At 41.9% G+C, this 23,775-nt stretch overlaps 1 protein-coding gene across 1 annotated transcript in view; it reads left to right on the forward strand.

The window, feature by feature from the left end:
• Nucleotides 1-23,775, forward strand: part of CDH11 (cadherin 11) — a 148,303-nt gene that overhangs the window by 101,121 nt on the left and 23,407 nt on the right. The window contains exons 3-8 of the mRNA XM_082712175.1: nt 634-1,034; nt 5,316-5,610; nt 8,749-8,868; nt 10,547-10,714; nt 15,054-15,241; nt 20,982-21,235. Coding sequence (XP_082568301.1) covers nt 807-1,034; nt 5,316-5,610; nt 8,749-8,868; nt 10,547-10,714; nt 15,054-15,241; nt 20,982-21,235 — 1,253 coding nt within the window. The 5' untranslated portion in view covers nt 634-806. The remainder of the gene's footprint in view (nt 1-633; nt 1,035-5,315; nt 5,611-8,748; nt 8,869-10,546; nt 10,715-15,053; nt 15,242-20,981; nt 21,236-23,775) is intronic.

The following is a 23,775-nucleotide window of genomic DNA, read 5'->3' on the forward strand; positions in this document are numbered from 1 at the left end:
AGTAACTCTGACTTTAGGCTGCAGCACAGCCATCCCACATTCAGGGAATCTCCCATAACTGTCCCCACTCTCTTCCCTGTCCTCCCTTAATCCCCATCAGTTAGATGTTCTTCTCCTGGATGCCCGTAATGCCCTAAGTTCCTCTAGGGATGGAAACGTACCCTAGTACAAGTATGATCAATAACGATAACCGATAAATATGGAGAACTTGCTGTGTACAAGACACTGTACTAAGGGATTTAGAGGCATTCATCATTTAATCCCTGTGTCGACATTTCAGAGAGCACGATTAGCATCACCATTTCGTAAAGGAGCAAGCTGAGCTCAAGGAGCTGTCATCTTACCCCAAACCCCTAGTGAGGGAGTCAGTCAGGGGTAAAGCGGACACTGAAACCTTGGAGCTGAATTCCACAGCACACAAAGCGCACACATTTATCCTCATATAGACCTTGAGGGTCATCTTTGTGTAAGAGTTTATCCCACCGGCGACACCTGAAGTTGCGAAAGCAGGGACAATTTCTTGCTCAGCCCGCCCCCCGCTCTCCCAGGTGTGGTCCACTCTTTGATGGAATGGGGTTGAAATGAATTGGGGACGTAGCCTGCGGCTAATCTGACCTTTCTCTCTTCCCGCAGAAGCCTACTGGGGAAGTGGGCAGCCCTGACGTGATGTACTCAGTGAGCAGAGACATTCCATTCCAAGAGAGGTCTGCGTGACACGTCCGGGAGGCCGCCATCGGCCAGGCCCGCCACGGGGTTGCTGAGAGGGGCGACAGCCGCATTCTCCTGTGCCTACCACGTAACCAAAAATGAAGGAGCACTACTGTTTACAAGCCGCCCTGGTGTGCCTGGGCGTGCTGTGCCACAGCCAGGCCCTCACTACCGAGCGGCGGGGCCACCTGCGACCCTCGTTCCACGGGCACCATGAGAAGGGCAAGGAGGGGCAGGTACTGCAGCGTTCCAAGCGAGGCTGGGTCTGGAACCAGTTCTTCGTGATCGAGGAGTACACCGGGCCTGACCCTGTGCTCGTGGGCAGGGTAAGGCCGCTGCTCTGCAGTGCTTATTTCTCCCTCTCACCAGTCCAGCAGGAGGGTCTGGTCAAGAAAGAAAATTCCTGGGGGGAGGGGGCACTAATGACCTTCAATAAGAACCATGAAATCATTGTTCAAACATATTTCAGCCTTTCTGCCCCCATTCATAGACTTACCCATATTAAGAACACTTGTGTTTTCCACTTAATATACCATTAAACTCCATTTTTAATGACTGTGCAGTAGTCCACCGAGTTGAAACCATTATTTATTTACCCATTCTCCGAACGGAGGGCATTTGGCTGACCACACACCCTACCTCCAAGGTGGATGCCCCTCCCTTGTGCTCTGAGAACCCGCCCTGCTCTTTGTGAGAGCTTTCCCTTCTGAATTACACGGGTCTATTTCCCTGTCTCCCTCCCTGGACCTGACCAGTGTCATTCTGTGTCCTGAGGTCCTGGTACTAAGCCCAGTTTTGGGGAGGCCTTGGTCAATATTTGATGAAACAGATGTGTCTTAAGAATGGGTGGGATTTTATGTGCTTTAGCTCAGGGATGGCAACACCGAGTTAGGATGATCTGAGTGTCCTCCCAGTATTTAAGACTGCATTCTCTGTGTACCCCCTCCAAAAAGGGCAAATGGTAGGCCTTCTGAAATATGTTAAAAAATATATTGCCTGTTATCATTTATTTTTAAGTGTGCAGCCATCTTTCAGAGGATAATGGTGTTAAGGACAAAGAGATAGGTGTTCATCTGCATAAGAATGAAAGCCCACTGTGCTCTGGGGAAGAGCTAGGCCAATGGTAACCTGGATAAAATATTCTGATCTTGAAAGAGTTCAGAGACTAGTGGAAGAGACACACCTACCTAAGCTATTAAAACACACACACGCGCGCGCGCGCGCGCACAGAGAACAGGATAATGAAGAAATTCAACAGAAATTATTACACATTTACATGGGAATGTTTGGGAAGGATGGAGGAAAGTTTCATAGAGAACATGGTAGTGACCTGTGACTTGGAAAAGGACTCGGAGTTATCCCGTGAAGGGAGCAAAGGCCAAGGGTAGCTCTGAGGCGAGCTAATTTCTAAGCCTCCTATATTCCAAGGAGTTATTTCAGTTGTTCTTTAACATGCGAACAGCAATGCATATTTATGTAATTGACATATTTGGAAGAGGTTCATATTAGCATCTCAATAACGTTGTTCCGGGTTGGGAAAGTGCCTTTTCAATGCCAGACATACCAAAAGAATTTCATTCATGTATACCCAAAAATGGAAAGACTATCCCCAAAATAGAAGTCGTCTGGGGGAAATGGGAACCCAGGGAAATAATTGGCATGTGAATTCCCTACATGAGGAGATGGGCTCTGTGCCCAGAGAGGAAGACGAGACTTCAGTCATGGCGGGGGCCGTTGCAGCCTGAACAACATGGGGAGCTGTGCATGAATTGTTCTGAGGATATAGAACCTCCCCACCTTAGGGACTATCTCAGTGGGGAACAGTGTGTGTGTGTTAGGGTGCGGGACTGAGAAGAGACAGGACCTAGAGAACCTTTTCTTTATCACTGTGGAGCAAGCGGTTGACATGCCCACTAAAAGGGGAATATAGGGCAAAACATGGAGAAAAGTAAGCAGTGAATGATCTTTATATATAGGCACATGGGATTGAGTGTGAGATGTCAGATTGGATGGGGGAAGAGACAAAAGGGGCTGGATCCTGTGGATCTTCCTCTTGAGATACTGTGGATATATAGTTCCCTGAGAACAGAGGAGTAGACTCGATGACCTTTGATTTGACGACATTCAAGGTTGAGTGCTTTACGCTGCTCTGAAAAAGTAGATTTTGGCAGGCAATGGACTTTCAGATTTCTTGCAGGAAACACAGTCTGTGTCATGCTGTGCTCTGCAGAGGGGGAAGCCATCAGTCTTTGGCATCAGGAATTGGCTATGTATGCCTCGGCAACTGGATCCCCTGATAGGATTGAATGGTTTCCCAAACTGCTTTTTGTGTGGAACCTAATAAATATCATTGTCAGTTGTATAGGTCATCTTTGTTGGAGAGAGAAAAAGGAGAAATTTATATTCAACTTACAAATCTGAAAACAAAATAGAGGAAAAATAACGAGCACTATGGTTTTACTTTTTTTTTTTTCTTTCAGTTATTTGGTTGATCATGAACTAGAATCTGTAATTCTCAAGAAACTCGGCCAAACTCACATGTAATCCATGAAAGCCCCTGGAAACTTCCCTTCTAGACACTCCTATTAAAATAAGCATTGATTTCCTTGTTTCTCATTCACAAGACCAAGCCCCTAACTTATGCCAGGTCTGAGGCAGACAAAAGAAACAAATAACAGACTGTGGGGGTTGGGGAGGAAGCCAGGGGAACCACGTCAGGGATCCTGCCCTCACTGTGGAAATTGTATGAAGACTGGGGCAATCCTGTTCATCCTTTGGAGGTCACTCAATAGTTTCATATTTTACTCACAACTATTCACGAGAAATGCAGTAACCATCATTTCATGACAATATGTAGCTGGTTATGAATAACAAGTTCTGAAAGAAAGTTTTTTTTTTTCCTTTTAATTTTCCTGAGACACACTGTGAACTAAAATCAAAATAGTCTTCCTGATTTGTGCCTACAGGTACCCCCCCTTCCCTCACCACCCCTGAACTAAAGTACTTGGGTGTTTCACTGAGCCACGGACTGCAGATCAATTAGATACTTTTTGAGAAATTGAAATAACACATTTTTTAAAACAGTGTATTGAACCTTGCTTTGTGATTCTGAACAAGCTCTCTGGACCTTGGTTTCATAACAGTAATATTAAAATGGCATTAATAATAATATTAAAATGACATTTACTTATAATATCAGTACTAAAATGTCATTGATAATAAGAACTATTATTATTATTAGAACATTATTATTATTATTATTATCATCATCATCATCAGTGCCTTTTGAATAAAGCTTTCTGATTTATACTGAGGTTTCTTACATAGTAGGTAGAACCATGGGTTTTTTAGCCCTTCGGCCATACTTGAAGCCCACAGAAATGGTAAAAGCAATGTTTATCTCTTCCGACAAATGGCATAATGAGGGCAGAGGAACTCAGATTAAGATGGAAGCTTTAGACATTGAAGTGATATTAAGAGAAAGTGAGGAATTAATTGCTACAGAAAAATCAGATGTGGTCTTTGGGTGAGATCCACACAGAACAGAATCAAGCAAGGCATGGGATGGGTAGTCAGGACCAGCCAAGTGTGGATTTAGGCAAGTACCATCATGTCTCTGGGCTTTGTCAAAGGAAGCAGAAAGAACCTAAACATGTTTAAAGTTCTCTCTATTGCCTAAGAAGTTGCATTCCTATGAATCTATCCTACCCACACAATGCCTGTGTGATCAGAATGGGAGCTTCCTCCCAGCAGCCATGTCCCCAGACCCTCATACCTCATGCTCCTCACAGAGGGTCTTCTGGAATGGTCTGATCAAGGAATTGCTTGTAGCAACAGAAGCCTGGAAGCAACCTCTGTGACCTTTGGCAGAGGACAGCTAAAACGAGGTGATAACATCCACCCAGTGGGTGAGGTTGATCTGCATGTATCTGTGTGAAAGACCACCTGAATTTACTTTCATAGGAAAACACCAGAGGTGGAGAGTGACGTGTGCACTATAGCACTTTATTGCATAAAAATAAACCGGGACATTTATGTATCTCACTGTACAGATATTCTAGCATATGTGTAAAATATATCTTAGAGGATTCACAGGAAACTGGTAACAACTGTTGTGTGTGAGCAGAGAAATTGAGGGAGTGGGAATCAGAACTGAGAAGACTTACTTATGGCATAAATGTTTGTGTTTTTAAATTTTTTATGTTATGTACATATTTCTTTCAAAATAAGTCTATTAATATAGATGCATATGTATATATATTTTGTTTGGGTGATATTTGTGTGAATGTGTGCGTCTATTTTGTATGGGTGTGTATTTGTGAGGAAAGCATGAATCTTAGAATTTAAAAAACTCAGGGTTCAAGTTCGAACGCTGGGTTCACTGCACCCAACTGTGTGACCTTGGCCAAGGCAAGTATCTTCTCTCAGATTCCATTGCTTCATCTGTAGAAGTGGGTGACAGCATCTCCTTCTCACAGTGTATGTGTGTGTGTGCACATCTGTGTGAGTGTGTGTGGAAGGTACTACAGCAAACAGTGTGCAAGTGAGACTCTGTCTCCCCATGGCCTCCCTCATGGAATTAAAAATCTCGATTTCTCTTTTCCTAGCTTCATTCCGATATTGACTCTGGTGATGGGAACATTAAATACATTCTCTCAGGTGAAGGAGCCGGAACCATTTTTGTGATTGATGACAAATCAGGGAACATTCATGCCACCAAGACATTGGACCGAGAGGAGAGAGCCCAGTACACGCTCATGGCACAGGCGGTGGACAGGGACACCAACCGGCCACTGGAGCCACCATCGGAGTTCATTGTCAAGGTCCAAGACATCAATGACAACCCTCCTGAGTTCCTGCATGAGACCTACCATGCGAATGTGCCTGAGAGGTCCAACGTGGGTGCGTACGGCTGGGGAGACCTGCTCCATCTACAAGTCTGGGTTCCTGTGGGTGGCAGGGGCTGGTGCCTGCTCTCCTATATCCGGAAAGTCGAATTTATACTGCCTCTTCTGTGGCATAATGACAAAAAAAAAAAAAAAAAATGTTATCTGTGTAGTTGAAGTTTCAAATATTTAAAACAGACCTGAGATTTTAAAACCTAAACTTCTAGGGGCGCCTGGGTGGCTCAGTGGGTTGAGCCACTGCCTTCGGCTCAGGTCATGATCTCGGGGTCCTGGGATCGAGTCCCGCATCGGGCTCTCTGTGCTCAGCAGGGAGCCTGCTTCCTCCTCTCTCTGCCTGCCTCTCTGCCAACTTGTGATCTCTGTCTGTCAAATAAATAAAGAAAATCTTAAGAAAACAAACAAACAAAAAAAACCCCTAAACTTCTAAAACATAAAGAAGTGTGTCGGAGTGGCAAGAACATGACGGCGTCCAGGGAATCCTGGCTCTGACCCTCATTGGCTGTGTGACCTGGATCCAGTTCTATTTCTCTTTCTGTAAAATGTCCCTTTTTGTAAAATGGAAAGACAATTTCTAGTCTTGCTGGATTAGAGGCAACGTAGTTTAATCACTAGCTCACACTGATGTCTGTTGCAGTCACGATCATGTTAATATTTGTTGCATGTAGACATCATGCTAATTAATGATTTCCATGGTGTTCTTGCATTTCATTTTTGCTATGATTCATCTTTACAGTGAGGTATGTCTTATTTGACATATCTTACAGATGGGAAACCCAACCCAGAAATAGGTTAACTGATTTATCCAAGGTTATCTGAGCTATTAAGTGGCTCCAGAATACACAATGAGTCATGACATGCTGTCACGATCTGTTAGAATAATTTACAAGTGGATGTGTATTTTCATCAGGCCTAAAGACATGCTGCATTGTTAAAGGATATTTCTCTGATGGATTTCTTCAGGTGGCTACCTTCTCCTGGCAGTAACTTTTGTTTGGTTTTATAGAATGCATGCCGTTGTGGTCTGTTGGGAAACATGCCTCATACTGAGAAGGGTTTATGTTTCAGACAGTGATCAGGGCTGCTCTGATCAGGGAATGAGTCTGGTTATATGAATCAAAGACTTTAAAGCCTGAATGGACTTAAGAATCATCTGGGCCAAACTGCCCATTTTACAGATGAGAAAACCAAGCAACAAAAATAGGTACTAACCTGCCCAAAATAGTTAAGAGGCGATCGGCGCATGGGTGGTTCAGTGGTAGAATTCTCGCCTGCCAAAATAGTTAAGAGGCGGAAGTGACCCCAAATCCCTAAGCTCTTTCCACTTTGCATGTAGAATTTGGGATTAAAAAAAAAAAAAAAAAAGTCTCTTTTTTTCTCCTCTGGATAAAGTCAGACTTTTCTCACATTTTATGAAGGTCAGGCTTCATTTTTTGTTTCTCTTCCCTGGCCAAGACCAGTCCTTTAGTCTCTCGGTATTTGCCTAGGGATTTTAAGGAGAAAAAAGCAGACATGAACCAAATCATTCAATAAGAGACAGTAGCATCAGCAACTGAGCCAGAAGGAAGGCCTGTCATTCAAGCAACACTCCAGAGGAATCTACATTGTCCTCACCTCCAGGAGCCTGCTGATGCTTCAGGCTAACACCCAGACCTTCTGTCACGACTTATAAGAGTAGAGTCTGCTGTCAGTGCTGTGGAGGTGGCCCTCACCAGCCAGAGGAACCTAGGCAACCGGTCACGTCTTTCTCAGTTTTCATTTGATCATCTGTAAAGAGAGGATAATGTAAACTGCATTGAGGGTTAAGTAAAATAGATGGAAAATACAAGGAGTCGTAATGGATTTAGTGGAGTTCCAGAAGCAAATGGAGCATAAAGATTTAATAATTTCCTTAGCTCAACCACGATAGTAGAGAATAGAGCCTACTCTCCTTTAGAAACCCCTGCTACCTCAAAGAGTGCCTGATTGTATGGAAAGAGTTCAGAAAACTCGTTTGCATGAAATAATGAATTACATAAAAATAATTAAGGAAAAGGAAGAATGACTTATACACCATATACAAATTGCTGACAATCGTAAATTAAAGGGTTGACAGAGGCTGTGTGAATGGGATCCCAAGCCTCCCACCCAGAACCTAGCCCCTGTGCCAAAAATATCAGAGAAACCGTGGGTTTGGTTGGTTGCTGGATGGGCATTTAATTCCTGACTCTGGTCATAATAATCCACTTTGCAAAATAGATGGTAACATTTCCGACTTCTCACATCCAGTTTCTCAAAATGCAGTAAATGTAAACATGAGGAGCTGAGGTAGGCTGGCAGAATACATGGAATGTGCCGGAAACAGTGCTTGGAGCAGAAGCATTAAATGCCTTTTCTCTTCCTCTGGCCCTGCACCCCGTTCTGCAGTCCACACTGTGTGCCCTCAAGCCCTTGTGACCATCAGGGAAGAGAGGCTCTGCTGGGAGCAATGGAATTCCATCCTCACTCCTTTCCCTGGTTCTTTCGGACCCACCCAGGTGTATGGGTGGTTTCTGTTAAATGACTACCAGACCCGTTAGAGGTGGGAAGATGCAATTTTCATGTCACCAGGGAACGACATTCTGTACAATATTTATAGCCATAAATTAATTAAAATGTAGTATTAGGAGCTATTTTATTACATGCAAAGCAACAATAAAATGATGTATTTATTGCTCTGCTACAGATGGAAGACTGCTCTCTGTCCTTTTATGAAAAGCAATTCATCATTAATTATCCTTTATTATACTCTTTGGGAGGATTTTTATTTAATTATTTGATATACTGAACATTTCAATTGCATGGGTCTTAGAATGTTTTCGCAGTAATGTTATTATTTTAACTACTAAGCATAGCACAATGTACTTGGAATTTAGAAAGTTCCCTTTGAAGCTACGGAAGGTTTTTGTTTGTTTGTTTGTTTTTAAAGAAGACAAGGGGGAAGGAAGAAAAGGAGGAACAGAAAAAGATTATTTTACATCTCAACCCCGGAAAAGCAAGCATGTTACATAGTTGCTGGGCTTTTCTTTGTTTTTAATTTTAAGATGAAACTTTGTAAATTAGAATATAATTCAAAATGCTGAGAGAGTGTTGCTAATGAATTTATTTCATTTTTAAGGGACATCGGTCATCCAGGTGACCGCTTCAGATGCTGATGATCCTACCTATGGAAACAGCGCCAAGTTAGTATACAGCATCCTGGAAGGACAACCCTACTTTTCAGTAGAAGCACAGACAGGTAGCGTGCAATGTCGTTGTGATCCGTGACACACTGTGGGTGACCAGTCCGGCCCTACTTCCGAAACCAGTAGAATCTCGGTCTCCTCACCTATGAGAAAGGCCACCTCACAGGGTTGTTGAGAGGTGTAGACGCTATGTGTGCACGTGCCTGGGTGTGGTTAGTTTCCATTGAACCTTATTTATTATTGTTTTGGCCTCTGTGTCACCATGCCACAATAATAAATATAATCTTAAAATACAACTTTTATATTAAAATCGTATCTTAAAAGTCAATTAAATTTAAGGGCTTCTCTTAAAATACTTGAATTTTATCATAATTATCAACAAAGGATCCCAGGGAGGACACCATAGAACTTGAGGGCTGATCTGAAAACTAGTAGTTCTCAAAGCTTGTTTCGAAGCCCGCCACGTAGGACGGTGGGAACGGGTGTTAATAATGTTCCAGTGTGTTTGGGACATAGCACATTCCCTCCACTGTGCTTACGGATTCCCAAGAGGTCTTATCCAGGAAGAAGGCTCTGCATGGCTCTTACAGGAAACAAATGGCAAACCAAAAGAGTGAAAAAATACAATCACCCAAACCAAGTGGTTTCACTTCATTTATTCTGAACTTTATTCCAGGATCCTTTTATTAGAATAAACTCTGCAATCCTGTGAAAATTCTAGTCTACAATAATCCCCTAAACTGCTTTCTTCTGCTTTTTCTATAATATGCCCTGTATATTTGAAAGATATTTATTTACAAATAATCCACATTTGTTGGTATACTTAAATTTATATGAAATATATATTAATATGTATACACAGAGCCTGTCAATCAGATATTTTGTCCATTTATTATATATGATTTCCAGTGACCTATATAATTATTTATCTGTAGCCACGTTGCTTCAGAGCATGGCCTATGCAGCTTCTTGCTATGATTCCATCCAAGGCATTTGCTCTTTATCCTTTCCAGATTAACCAAGGATAAATGTGGGATTTCATCCAGATTTTTGAAATGTTGAACACTAGTGGAGGAATTCCCAGTTGCAACTTTCATTTTTCCCAAGGACTCATAGTTAGAAATCATCAATTTGAACCTACCAAAGTATCTAACAGATCAGGAAATCGAGACTCAGTGTGTTCAAGGGTGTTGCTGAAAAATACAGACATCAGGGCTGAGAGACGGACAAGGGTGCTCTCTTTCTATTTCCACTGTAAATGTTACCGCATCTACAGAGAGGAAAAGCTTGCACCTGTTCCCGAGAGATTCAAGTGAGCATGGTTTTCATACAGATGGTGTGCTGATATCCAGAGATCATGTAGAATTCATTCACTTAGCACCGTTGTCAGTGATGGGTGTCAGTACTCTAAATATTTGTATAAGCATTGTGTGTATTTTTAACTCATTTCGCTCTCTCTTCTAAAATTTAATAATTACATCTTAACATATTGCATGGAATACATGCTACCTACTTTTAACCTAAAGCCTAAGAATTGTATGCTGGGAACAGACGTTCAGAAGATTCTGCTAGCATTTCAAAAATGTGGGTCTAGTCATGGGTCTATTCATGGATATCCATGCAACGGGCCCTCAAATATTTCAACCTTTAGGATTTTGAAGTGTTGTGCCTTGTTTTGTTTTAATGTTGTTCTCAATGAACATATGTGATGTTTCCTGCTCGCCTGTCCAGGTATCATCAGAACGGCCCTTCCCAACATGGACAGGGAAGCCAAGGAGGAGTACCACGTGGTGATCCAGGCCAAGGACATGGGTGGACACATGGGTGGACTCTCAGGGACAACCAAAGTGACGATCACACTGACTGATGTCAATGACAACCCACCAAAGTTTCCACAGAGTAAGTAGGTGGGCTTGGCTTGCACGTTTTAATGGGGCCACAGACAGCCCTTCTCTGACCCCTTCCGGCTTTACTCAGCTTTCAAGAAGAGATCTGTAAGAATGGAGTCTCTTTATCATTCAAGCAAAAAATGGAAACAAAAGCACTACAATAGCAACATAAAAAAGTGAAGGTGCAGTAGACGTAGTCAGAGGAAAAGGAGACCTAAAAAGTTCTATGACCCTGGAAACAGAAAATCTATTTTGCTGGCTTTTTCACTAGATACTGGCTATGCAATCTAGTAATTCATTAACCTCTCTCTGTCTCAGTGTTCTCATATCTAATCTGGAGGTAATGAGAAAACTGAATGAGTTATCTTGCTTTAAAACAGACTGCCCCAAACTTTGGGGTTTAAAACAATAATAATAATTTTTTGTCATGAGTCTGTAATTTGGGCAAAACTTGGAGGAGACCCCTTGTCTTTGTTTCTATGGCATCAGGTGAGGATGGCTTGCTGAGGCTGGAGGACCCATTTCCAAGGACGCTCACTTATGTGGCTGATGAGATGGTGTTGATTTCTCTCCATGGGTAGATCACCAAGGATTGGCTCCGATAGGTTCTGAAAGCGAGAGCCCCAAGGATATCAAGCAGAACCTGTATTGCCTCTTGGGACCTAACTTTAGAAATCACATGCCACCATCTCCACTGTAATCATAAGACTGCCCAAATTTAAGGAGAGTTCTTATAGACCCCATTGTTCAATGGAAAGACAGTCAAAGTCATGTTGAAGGAAAAGCACTTGGGATGGGAGATATGGCTTTGACCATTTTTAGAGAATACAGTCTTCCACAGGTCTTAATTAATAGAATGTTGTTAGAACTAAGTAGGCTAGTTAAAACCTTATGATATCTGGCATAAGTTGTTATAATTAAGTTGTTATTATTATCTGGGGGATTGTGATCGTTCTACAAAATTGATGATTGCTAAGGGAAATAAAAGAAGAAACGATTTTGTAAGATTATTAATTATCATAATTACAACAACTACCATCATTTAATGAAGACTTACTACTGTGGAGTATCTCTACAAGAGCCTACATTTTACAGATAAAACTGAATTCTGTGACCAGTATAATAAGTTGCCCAAAGAATGTAGCAAAGCCATCCCAAAACAAAAAATATCCAGTTAAAAATAGTCAGAAAACAGGAACAGAAGACATACAGATTGCCAATAGACATGTGAAAAGATGCTGAACATCACCCACCATCTAAGAAACACAAATCAAAACCACAATGAAGTATCACCTTACATCTATCAGAACACCTAAAATCAAAAACACAAAAAACAGCAGGTACTCCTGAGGGTGTGGACAAAGGGGAACCCTCTTGCACTATTGGTGGGAATGCAAACTAGTAAAACCACTGTGGAAAGCAGTATGGAGGTTCCTCAAAAAACTAAAAATAGAACTATGCTATGATCCAGTAACCGCACTCAGGGCATTTACCCTTCAAAATATAAAATCACTAACTCAAAGGGATACAAACACCCCTATGTTTATAGTACCACATTGGTCACTACAGTAGCCGAATTATGGAAGCAGCATGAGTGTCCATCAATAGATGAATGGATTAGAAAAATGTGGCACTCCTATATACAATGGAATATAATTTAACCACAAAAAGGATGACTCTTGCCATTTGCACCAATATGAAAGGATCTACAGAGTGTAATGCTAAGTGAAATAAGTCAGAGAAATGCAAATACTGTATCATCTCACTCGTGGAATTTACTTAATAAAACAAACTAGTAAAAGAAAATAAAGAGAGAAACCAAGAAACAGATTCTTAAGTCTAGAAAACAAATTGATGGTTACCAGAGGGGAGGTGGGGGGAGGGCATGGCTAAAATAGGTGATGGAGATTATTCTGCACTTATTCTGATGAGCACTGAGTGATGTTTGGAATTGTTGAAACACTATATTGTACACTTAAAACTAATACAACACTGCATGTTGACTATACTGGAATCAAAATTAAAGATGTAATCAAATTTTTAAAAATTAAAAATTAATAAAACAAACAAACAAGAAAGTAGCAAAGCCAGAGCTTGAACATAAATCTGTTTATGTATATATAGATAGAGACAAAAGTACAGTGTGTTGTAATGTTGCTGATGCTGCTAGTACTTGGGGGAATCATCACTAGATTAGGAGAGTATCTGGTAGAGCTTGGGAGTTTATTGTCAGAGAGATGGCACTTTTTACAAACCGGGGAACAAGGCAGGAAACAACTATGGCCCCAGGAAGGCATCACGGTCATTCAGAGGAATCCAAAGACGAGGGTCTGTGCAAGGGAGATACTGAGATAGAATTACAAGGCCATAAACAGTTCTCACAGGGTCCCAGACGAGATGAAGAAAGACTGTTTTACCTGGTCAGGCACAAGGTTCAGCACCCCCAATAAGCTTAAATCTCCTATGGCATTCTAACAGACTACATGCTCCATATCTACACTACAAAATTGTTTGGCCGGTGGAAGGAAAAAGCAAACATGACTATTAGCAGGCAGCCGTGAATGCCCTTGCTCACATGTGACGATATAGGAAAGTTCCATCACTTTGGTACAGATACTAGTTTCATTGGCATGAATTCAAATCAGTTTTGCAGAAAATCAGATCAGAACAGGTTTCCGTAAACCTTCCTGTGAATTGGTAGTTACCTTCTGAGACTTATCAACGAAGACTACACTTTCCACTTGTCTTTGACTATCAGATTATGATGTAATTAAGGAGCATATGGGTCAACCTGAAAGCATTCAAAACCACATTATATAGATAAATATAGACAAGAGTACTGGAACAGATAAAATCCATGGAAGGAAACCTAAAACGTATTTAAGTAATTTGTCCAAAACCACTCAACTTGGAAGTGGTAGGTTTGGAAAGGTTTGCAACCCTTGTTTCTCTGTCTTGTTTCACACACAATATTTTTAAAATATGAAAATGCAGATAAGATCATCTCAAATCCGGCTTCTCTACTGAAAACCTTCCAGTGGCTTCCACCACGTTTAAACAAAACCTGAAATCTTTCCCATCTCCTGCAAAGACCTTTTTACATAGATGAACCCTAGCCTACCTCTGTGCCCTCACCTTTTACAGAAAGCTCCAGCAGCATTCCATCTTGCTTCTGTATGTCTTCAGTATGTGCCCACTTCAGGGTTTTTGCCATTTGTTTTTTTTTGCTTTGTCTATAATTTTTATCCCCAGAGATTCGCATGATTGATTGGTAACTCTCTTCAAGGGAGTTCAGATGCCTTCTTCTGAGAGATGTCTTCTCTGACCGACTAATTCTAAATCAATCTCAATTCTCCTTCTTTCTACTTCTCACACAGACACAGTGTCTGTGTACACACTCAAACATACACATCACACATTCATATGCACACTCACACTCATACATGTATATGTATACCAGATGCTCACACACACCGAGACATGCGTTCACACATGCACCAGCCCCCTCACAAACCATCACACACTCACACACAGTCACACACTGTCTCATTACCCTCTACCGCTTACACTACTTTATTTTTCTCCCTGGCAATGATATAGATAGATAGATATACATTTGCTTCTTTTCCTCTTCAGTGTGCCTCAGTAAGGGAAGAAACGTGATGATTTCATTCACCACTGAGTCTCCAGGGGCTAGAGCTGCACCTGGCACGCATCAGGTTCCCAATAAATATTAAATAAATATATATGGACAGCCCACACTGTGGGAAACTTTCCCGATAAGGCAGTGTTTATTGATCAAACGGTGAGGAAGGTGATGTAAGAGGAAAGTCAACTAGAGAGTTAGAAGAGTCATAGCCTTGAAGGATAAAATTTGCTTTTGATTTTTTAAAAAATATGGAGCTATAAGTTTGTTTTTGTTTTTGTTTTTTTAAGAGAAGGATGTGTTTCTGGGTACTTGGAAGTGCCTTGAAATTAACTTGTAGACCATCCTGAAGACATGAAAAGAAGTCTTTGCTCTTTGAACATATAAAGACATACGCGGTCCTCCATCACTTCCTGATGGGAAATGTAGCTGAGTATTGTTTTCCTTTCTCACATGTGGCAGGTGACCCCACCACATCACCCTGGACCCCGACACTGTTTCATCCTCCTTTGTAGAACACATTTCTTTGACAAGCCGTCCGTGTGGGATCTTCCTTCCCATCCATTCACTTCTTTCATGTTTTCAATCAATAGAGAGTTCAATTTCAAACCCTTTGAGAAATTTATTGGGATTCAATGAAATCTAAAGTCGTACCAGCTGCCAAATAAAAGAGAAAATAAAAATAGATGTCTTCTTCTTCTAGGCGTATACCAGATGTCTGTGTCAGAAGCGGCTGTCCCCGGGGAGGAAGTAGGACGAGTAAAGGCAAAAGACCCAGACATTGGAGAAAATGGCTTAGTCACATACAATATTGTTGATGGAGACGGTATGGACTTGTTTGAGATCACGACGGACTATGAGACACAGGAGGGTGTGGTCAAACTGAAAAAGGTGAGTTAGAGTGAGGACGCAGGTATGTGAGCAGGCCAGCCAACCCTGCCAAGGCAACACTGCAGGGAACGCAGAGAAACGAGAATATGGACGACAGGGGGCTGACGCGATACTGCAATTCAACTCCCAGTTCTGGGCCATAACAGAACTATATCCCCTTCTGTTACTGCAGAGGGAGCTAACAAAGGGGCTGTGGCTGCTGCCAACTGCCTGGGAGTTTTTCTGTGAGTTGGCACCATTTTCACACAGAAGGGTAGATAGCTAGATAAATCTAGATTTTGGACAAACAGCCCTGGGCACATAAGGGGTTCCTCCTTTGACTCTGCCAAACTAACTCTGTTCATACTGACGGTTCAGAGGCATTTCCCATCTGAAGCATCCAGGGGCCATGGCCTTGCTGGGCCCTCTGAGAAACTGGAGCCAATCCTCTGCTTGATTTTCTCTCAAAACTGAGCCTGAGAAACAGCAGCGATAGACCTTCCCCCACAGTCAGCTGAATGGTCCCTAAAAATGTGTCTTGGAATTGACTCACAGCAAAGAGGAGTTTATTGTTTGTCCTCGTTTTATTTTAAAAATCTAAAATGTACTCAGCACTCAATATAGGCTAAATGAAGTCTGTGCATCTTACAAACATTTCTTCTTCAAGAAAAATCATATAAAGTAGATAGTATTGTCCCCATGGGCAATAGTACCTCAATTTAATTATGAGGAGCCTGGGACTCAGACGGATTAAATAATTTGATCTTATCATAGTCACACAGAGCAGGTCATGGACATGAAATTCAGACCTAGGGCATTCCGGAACAACGTCCTACTCGAGACATTTTGGAAACAGCTGGGCCAGAAAAGGATTATAAAGAAGCCAGATAAGATTCAGTTTCAAGTGAAGAAATAGTTACGATATTTTCTAAAATGGTTTTTCCCCCCTGATTTACCACTTGAGAAATCAACACCTCTCTATCATCAAAGTGTATGGAGCATTAAATCTGAATTAGATGATGGGATTACCTTGGTTTTAATCAAGCATTCATTTTCAACTTGGTTTTGTAGCATGAATATTAAGCTCCTTGGTGTGATGGGAAAGATTGGACTGTAACACTGATAAAAAATTAATTTAGAGAATCAATAAAGAGGCCAGTAGCTGGAGAGCAGGCAGGAGTAGGGTCGGGGAAATTCCTGGAGGAATCTTTTAGTTAGGGAATCGGAGAGAGATGTGCTCTCGGAAGCTGACTTTTCGCAATACTTGCAAACACTTTTGGGTTTGGGGAATATTCTATGGGTCACAAAACAAAGAGAAGGCAGAAGGTGACTCTTTCGTGAAAGAATATGGAAGTTGAGGTAAACTTTGGATACTTGGAAAAGTCAACATTAGTGACAAAGAACTAGTGGCCGTGGCAGCCTAATCATCGACCACAGAGGGCTGGGGCAATCCCTCCCTCTGGTTTTCCTCTAGAAAAGTAGCTGAGTGACTTGTGTGTTAGCACAGAGCTGTCAACTTCCCTTGTTAATTAATATTACTATCCCTTCTGCTTGACACTGATATATGAGCACTGACATCAGCAATTCCTGCTTCCCACCCTTTGCTGTTCAAGTAATTGGGTGGTTGGTTATGCTAAGGTTGTCACCTGTTTTCAATGTATTCATGGTATAAACACGTACTGTGTCTCTAAGATCCTGAAACATTTAAATCACCCCATGGAACTCACACATCACAAATGAGCTCTCTGCATATGATTAATTTGCACATTTCCCCCCAATTCAGGGTGTTTATTCCAGGCGAAGGAATAATTTTCTATAAAGCACTGAAGTCTAGGTTTAGGGCACATGTTATGTTATTTATTGGTAAAAGAATATTTCTGTTATTTCATTGGTAAAAGAATATTTGCTGGAACTTGTAGCACAAAGTTCCAAATGTCCACCAGGGAAGAAAAGCATTTTGAGGGGTCAATGTAACTGTATAAAATGATGGAGCCTATGGAAGTCATTATACATGATTTAATAATATAAGAGAGTACAAAAAGAGATCATGGATGTATTTTTCTCTTAAAATATTCTTTAATATGATATTTTTACTCATTTCTTAATTTATTCACTCATTTTTCTACCAAGAGTTATTGAGATCTTATTCTTTTAAGCAGGCCCCTTGTGAGAGGCTGGACAACTAAAGGTGAAGAGATGGAGTCCTGGCTATAGGGAGGACACAATTTAACAGGACAGTTAAGTGAAAAGACAGTTGAAATAGAGTAGGTTTTCTCAGCCTGGGTTTATTAACATTTCAGGACCAACGCTTCTTTGTTGTCCAGGGCTGTTCTGGGCATTGTAGGAGAGTAAGCAGCATCCCAGGCCTCTCCTTGCTAGATGTAAGCACACAGACTAGTGCAACCCACCTGTTGTGATGATTTAAAAATAGCTCTAGACATTGCCTCATATCCCTGGCGTGAGGTAGAGCAAAATCGCTCCCCAGTTGAGAACCAACCATAATAAAGTGTCATAAAATCTATGAATATGGGTCATGAATGACTTTTTATACAAGTAAGAATTTACTCCTAGAGAAGTAGGAGTTTACCAGATAGATAAGGAGAGGAAGCCACACCACCCCCCACGCCCTCCCGCCCAATAAAAAAAAGAGAATTCCTGAGGGTTTAGTACTGTTAAAAAATAGGACGCATTTAAGAAACTTGAATAAGTTCAGTCTTGAGAGTTTGGGCTGGATACTGTGGGATGGATTGAAACACTGTTGTTGGGATCCAAGAGAGAAATTACAAAGAAATGAAGAAGGCAGAACAGGTTAGGGTGAAGAATTTAAGAGATATTTAGGAGGTAGAGTCATTCATGTATCAAATAGCTTAGGAAGCAATACATATTTCTTGAGTATTGACTGTGTCAGACACAGTAAGTGTCAGGGGTGTAATGGTGCATAAGAGAAAACCTGCCCTCAGGATATGTGGTTAGCTGAAGAACCAGTGCGAAATAAAAATGAAACATGTTGGTGGCTTGGTGGACTTGGGGAGGAAAATCCAATGTGTTCATTGCAACACCCTTGATCAAGCAGGTTGCTATTTATGGAACAGAGATCCTGGTGTGGTTTCTGAGCTGTTTCCTTACTATCAAATAAACTCCTTGTAAAGCAGTATGAGAGCAGCATTAAAAGACATTTTAAATATCCCCTATTTTAATAAAACTATTTTTATGTCTGAGTATTTTTTTTTTTGTATTCTTTACCCACATGTATATACATACTGGCATATAACATTTGACACAGTTGCAATCATGGAGTGATCTGATTTGTTAACTTAATGTCACATCATAAACATTTTACATGCTGTTATATAATATACATAATCATTTTTAATGACTACATAACATCCCATCCTATTGATAGACCATTATTTCCTTAATAAAATCTCACAGTTGGATTTGGTATTTTGTGTGTATGTTTCCCCTGATTAGATATAACACTTTATTATATCTGACAGACACCATGCATTCTTGAATATTGTTTGTGTTGCTTTTCTGTTGAATTGATCCCTCAAGGAGAATTCTCAGAGGTAGGATTAGTAAACTAGGGGTTACTAAGATTTTTATGGTTTATGTAGTGTGTTGCCTCATTCAGCTTTATTTCAACTACTCATAACATGGATATAAATGTTCAGAGGGGAAACTACCTTAAATCGTTTTTGGAAAGAGTCAAGGTATAAATCGTAGGTCAATGAGGAAAGGTGGTTCATCCAACAGCCCAGTCCCTCATTCACTCAAAACAATCAGTGTAGATGCTCAGTTGGTACAGCCAATCCTGGGGAACGGGGAAGCAAAGATCAACCAGACTCAGCAGAGTCCTTTGGGATGCTCCCTCCCTGACCCTGCCACCTCACCACCTTCCTAGTAGGGGTGAGAATAAGGGACTGCAAAAGGGCAGCTCAGGGAAATTGACTCCACAAGGCAGTGAAGATTGGGCTGACCACTCGAAGACTTAGTCAAATCCCACCAAACTAGGAAAGGGCATTGCAAACAAGCGTGACTGCCGTAGCCTCAACATCAACCGTGCTGTCCATTGGAAACTGTCCATGGCTCTGGGCTCTGGCCCCTAGCCATACGCCTAAATCCAGTTCAAAAATTTCTGCTCTGAGAGCATCACCGGGCTACCTGAGATTAGAAAGTCTCTCCTTACCTGCTCACAGAACTGTCATATACCAGTTGTTTATGTTGCCTAATAATTGGAGATGTTTGAGATATTGCAGCAGTCTCGTACCCGCAGCCCATAAATAACATTCCTTTCTGATGCTCAGTAACCCAGAGAAGGAGAAAGGAGTTGCTGAGTCCCAAAAGGGTGGATTGGCCGTGTCCGATTTTCCTTCAAGAAGAAGAGTGTTCCCTGAGTCTGGGGTGTTGGGGCGGGAAGATGACAGAAAAACCAGGAATATGTTTCTCCTTCCTGAAATTGGAATCATCCTTAGTTTTGAGCTTTGTAGAATTAGGTCAGGACTAAACCCCATGATTAGAAGCCCATTCACAGGAAGTGTGTGCCAGGCAGTTGACAACAGCATGGCAGGCAGATGCTAACCTTAAAAGACCCAACTCTTTCCAAACATTTGGTAGTTCAGCATCCTCCTAAGTGCTAATTAGAAAGTTCTGTTTCCTAGGCATCCAAGCTTGTTTCCCTGCCAGAGTTGTACTTTTCACCTTTGGCTGATTGACTCACTATGCCTCCTCTCATCCAGAAACACAGAGTGTTTACCATCAATTTCTCAATAACGACAGTCATTCAAATATGACTTCTCAATTTTTCTTGAATCTGTGTGAAATCTATACTGTTGATTTTTTTTTCTTGAAGTGGGTTTCTTTTAAACGTATATGCATTCTTTTAACAGGAAAGCATTATTCTCACTGTCTTAGATCACTTGCCATAAATGGAAGGTAACCTAGAAATGAATGCAATCAAACAAAATGATGTCATTACATTCTATCTAGACAGTTGTATCACAGTCTCTCAAAAGGGGATTAGGAAGCATAACATATATGTTAAAAAGTAGCACTATACTGAGGTATACTGATGTATCCTTGAGCTGTTTGGAACGGACAAATTAGAAAAGGAATACTAGTGTTGATACGTGATTTAATAAGTAAGTTAATGTCATTCAACAAATCCATCCACCAAGTTACCCATAAACTACCTGAAGTCCTCTTAAGGGCCCCTGTTAGTCAGGGTCCCAGACTTTGAAAAATGCTACAGGGTTGGAAAATTAAAAATTAGTCTCTCAGTACGATTAAGCCAGCTGTGTGTGTGTGTGTGTGTGTGTGTAAGAGTACAGTCACCTAACAAGACATACTTGTGCTGAAATTCAGTGGGTTATTTTTATTACCAAGATTCCTAGCACTTTACAGAATGGACTACATCATTTACTTTTGTAGTGTTTTAATTCCTCTCCTTAGATGATTTTAGTGAGTGATTTGGACAGCCTTCCTGTTGTTGTTATAGAACGAAGTTCATTTTCGATGATGTGGTCTTTCTGTGTCTGTTGTGCTCCTGGAATTACCCATAGAGCGCAGTCCAGTTTTCAGCAATTGATTTGTCTGATTTTCTGACCAAATGGCTCAGGTAATTGGATATTGAATAGACACTGATTTTCTCCCTTTGAGGAGCTATTCACTCTGCCCTGTAAAACAATCCGGTCTCTCTCCTCTGTGATTTTTTTTTTTTCAAGGAACCGGTTGTCAGTCTTCTCTTCTTCTTTCTTGCCAGCCTGTAGATTTTGAAACCAAAAGAGCGTACAGCTTGAAGGTAGAGGCAGCCAATGTGCACATCGACCCAAAGTTCATCAGCAACGGGCCTTTCAAGGACACGGTGACGGTGAAGATTGCAGTGGAAGATGCTGACGAGCCCCCCATGTTCTTGGCCCCAAGTTACATCCATGAAGTCCAAGAAAATGCAGCCGCTGGCACGGTGGTTGGGAGAGTGCATGCCAAAGACCCCGATGCTGCCAACAGCCCGATAAGGTACAGATATTTATTTAAAAGCCTGGATGAAGAATTTTCGAGGCAAGAGGTTTTAGGAAAGCCCTGAGGGAAACACATCCTTCAGTTCCAAAAAGGGTCCAAGATGATCTGGTTCAAGGCAGTGTAAACAAGATTAAGATGTAGAAGACGGGACTTTGACTCCGTCTCTGCCACTGACTTTTTGGTTGGGCTTGTTCAAAGTACCTCATTTCTCTCTCAGCAGGTTTGCCAATGTGTACTAGGTGAGGCGGCTCTCAGTGGGGCCTATCTCAGGGAGCTGTGTTGTAGTAGGAATAAGGATTATGAAGTAATTATTGTAATTATAATTTATTGAACATTCTTCTATGCTCCAGTTACTCTATTATGTGTGTTAGAAGTGGGATCTAATGTATCCTGTCAACTTTATTTCATAGGAATTATTGTTGCTATATTGTTTTTTCCTTCTTTTTTTTTTTCATTGCACAAGTCTTTATTGAGCACCTGCTATGTGCCCAGCCCTGCGGGAGGTGCATGGGGGTACAAAACTAGAGGCAGAAATAGCAGGGACCTTGCCAGGTGATGTGGGGGCCGAGGTGTTGGGGCATGGGACGCCTCTGCCAGGCCTGGGATGGGTGCACACAAAGGCTGTGGGTGTCCGGCTGGAGCAGGGAGCGTGCGAGCGCCACGAGGCCGCGGCCCAGCCCTCACCCTACACGAAGGCGAGCTATGGGAGCCCTGCTATATTGTTGCTATATTGTTGCTATGGGGGATATGGGGTCTCCATGGTGCAAAGTGACTTGGCCAGTGACACAGCCCGTGAACAGGGAGCTAGGAGAGCAAGCTCTGTCTATCTAAAGGCTACTGAGAACTTTGAAGAGATAACAACAGGCCACACAAATTTAGGCTGCATGTATCATTAAGAATCTATCTTTGTAACTTAAAAAAGCTACTTAGAAAAGTGATTCAGAACCCTGCCTCCCCCCGCCCCCCCCCCCCGCCGCCCTGCCCCCAGCCCAGTGTGTGTTAATGACTGAGGAGGCTGATGAGGAAGAGGACAGAGATGAGAAGGTAGGAAGACAGCCAGAGAAGGCGGGTCACACATCAGAGATGCCGAGGGGACAGGAGTGCACAGCTGCCTGGAACCTGTCCCTGGCTTGGATTCCGGCAGGTTTTTATGTGTGAATAGCCCTTCCACTGTTTTCTTTTTCTTTCTTTCTTTCTTTCTCACTTTTTTTTTTTTTTTAATTTTAAGATTTAGTTATTTATGAGAGAGAGAGAGAGAGAGAGAGAGTACCAGAGAGATGGGAGGAAGGGCCAACAGAGATATGGACAAGCAGACTCTGCACTGAGTGGGGAGCCCGATGCAGGGCTTGATCCTACAGCCCCGAGACTGTGACCTGAGCCAAAATCAAGAGTCAGATGCTTAACCAACTGAGCCACCCAGGCGCCCCACCCTCATTCTTATCTCCCTGGACTTCTTCCTCTGCCTCCTCCTGGTCTGCCTGCCTCCAGTTTCTCACCCACCTGTCTGTTGTCCTACAGCCAGACAGCATTTTCAAGCACACGCCCGAACATCATAGCGGACTTCGGACTTCAGTTATCAGTGATCAAAGTGTTCCCCCTGGCAGCTCCCTCCAGAATGACCCCAACCCCTCTTATTTAGTGTCAGGCTCTTCTTGGAGCCTCTCCACCCGGATTCCTGCTGTGCCCTGCTCATCTCTGCCCTTTTTGGTCTACTTTGGCATCAGACTCTGAGTGGCAGCTAAACTGGACCACTTCCTATTCTTTGAAGCAGAACCTACTCTCTCCTGATTCCTGACTTTCGCATGTTCTTCCTCCCCCAGGGAGCTCTGCTCCCCTTTCCTTCAGACCTGCCACATGGTACCCATGTCTCCTGTCTCCACTTGGGTGTCACCCTTCCAGGGCACCCTACTGATGGCTCAGATGCAGGTTCCACCTCACAGAGCTCAGCACATAAAATCATAGTGACTCTTTAGGTCATGCATTGTCCTTAGCACACTCAAAGAGCATCAGGGACTGTCTGGTTCCAGGGTTGATAAGCTAGAGCCCACAGGAAAAATCCAGCTGCCATCTGCATTTTGAGGAATCTCTATTCAGTTTTTCATAATGGCTCTATCTTGAAGAGGTATCTGCACTCCCATGTTCATTGCTGCATTATTGCCAATAGCCAAGACATGGAAACAGCTTCAGTATCCATCAATGGATGAATGGATAAAGAAAATGTGATGTATATGGGTGTGTGTACATGTATATATAAATTATAAATATATATGTGCTTAATATAAATTTATATATACACATATATGTATCTGCATACATATTTAAGTGTATATATATGTGTGTGTATACATGTATAGATAGATTATAAATTAGGCTTAAAAAGACAAGGGGATCCTATCATTTGTGATAATTTAGATGAATTTGGCAGATATTCTGCTAAAAAAAAAATAAGTCAGACCCTGAAAGACATACACAGCATGATACTACTTATATGTGGAATCTAAAAAAATGTGAAACTTTGAGAAACAGAGAACAAAATG

The sequence above is a fragment of the Mustela nivalis genome (genome assembly GCF_964662115.1).
Source record: "Mustela nivalis genome assembly, chromosome: 18".
Classification (NCBI taxonomy): Eukaryota; Metazoa; Chordata; class Mammalia; order Carnivora; family Mustelidae; genus Mustela; species Mustela nivalis.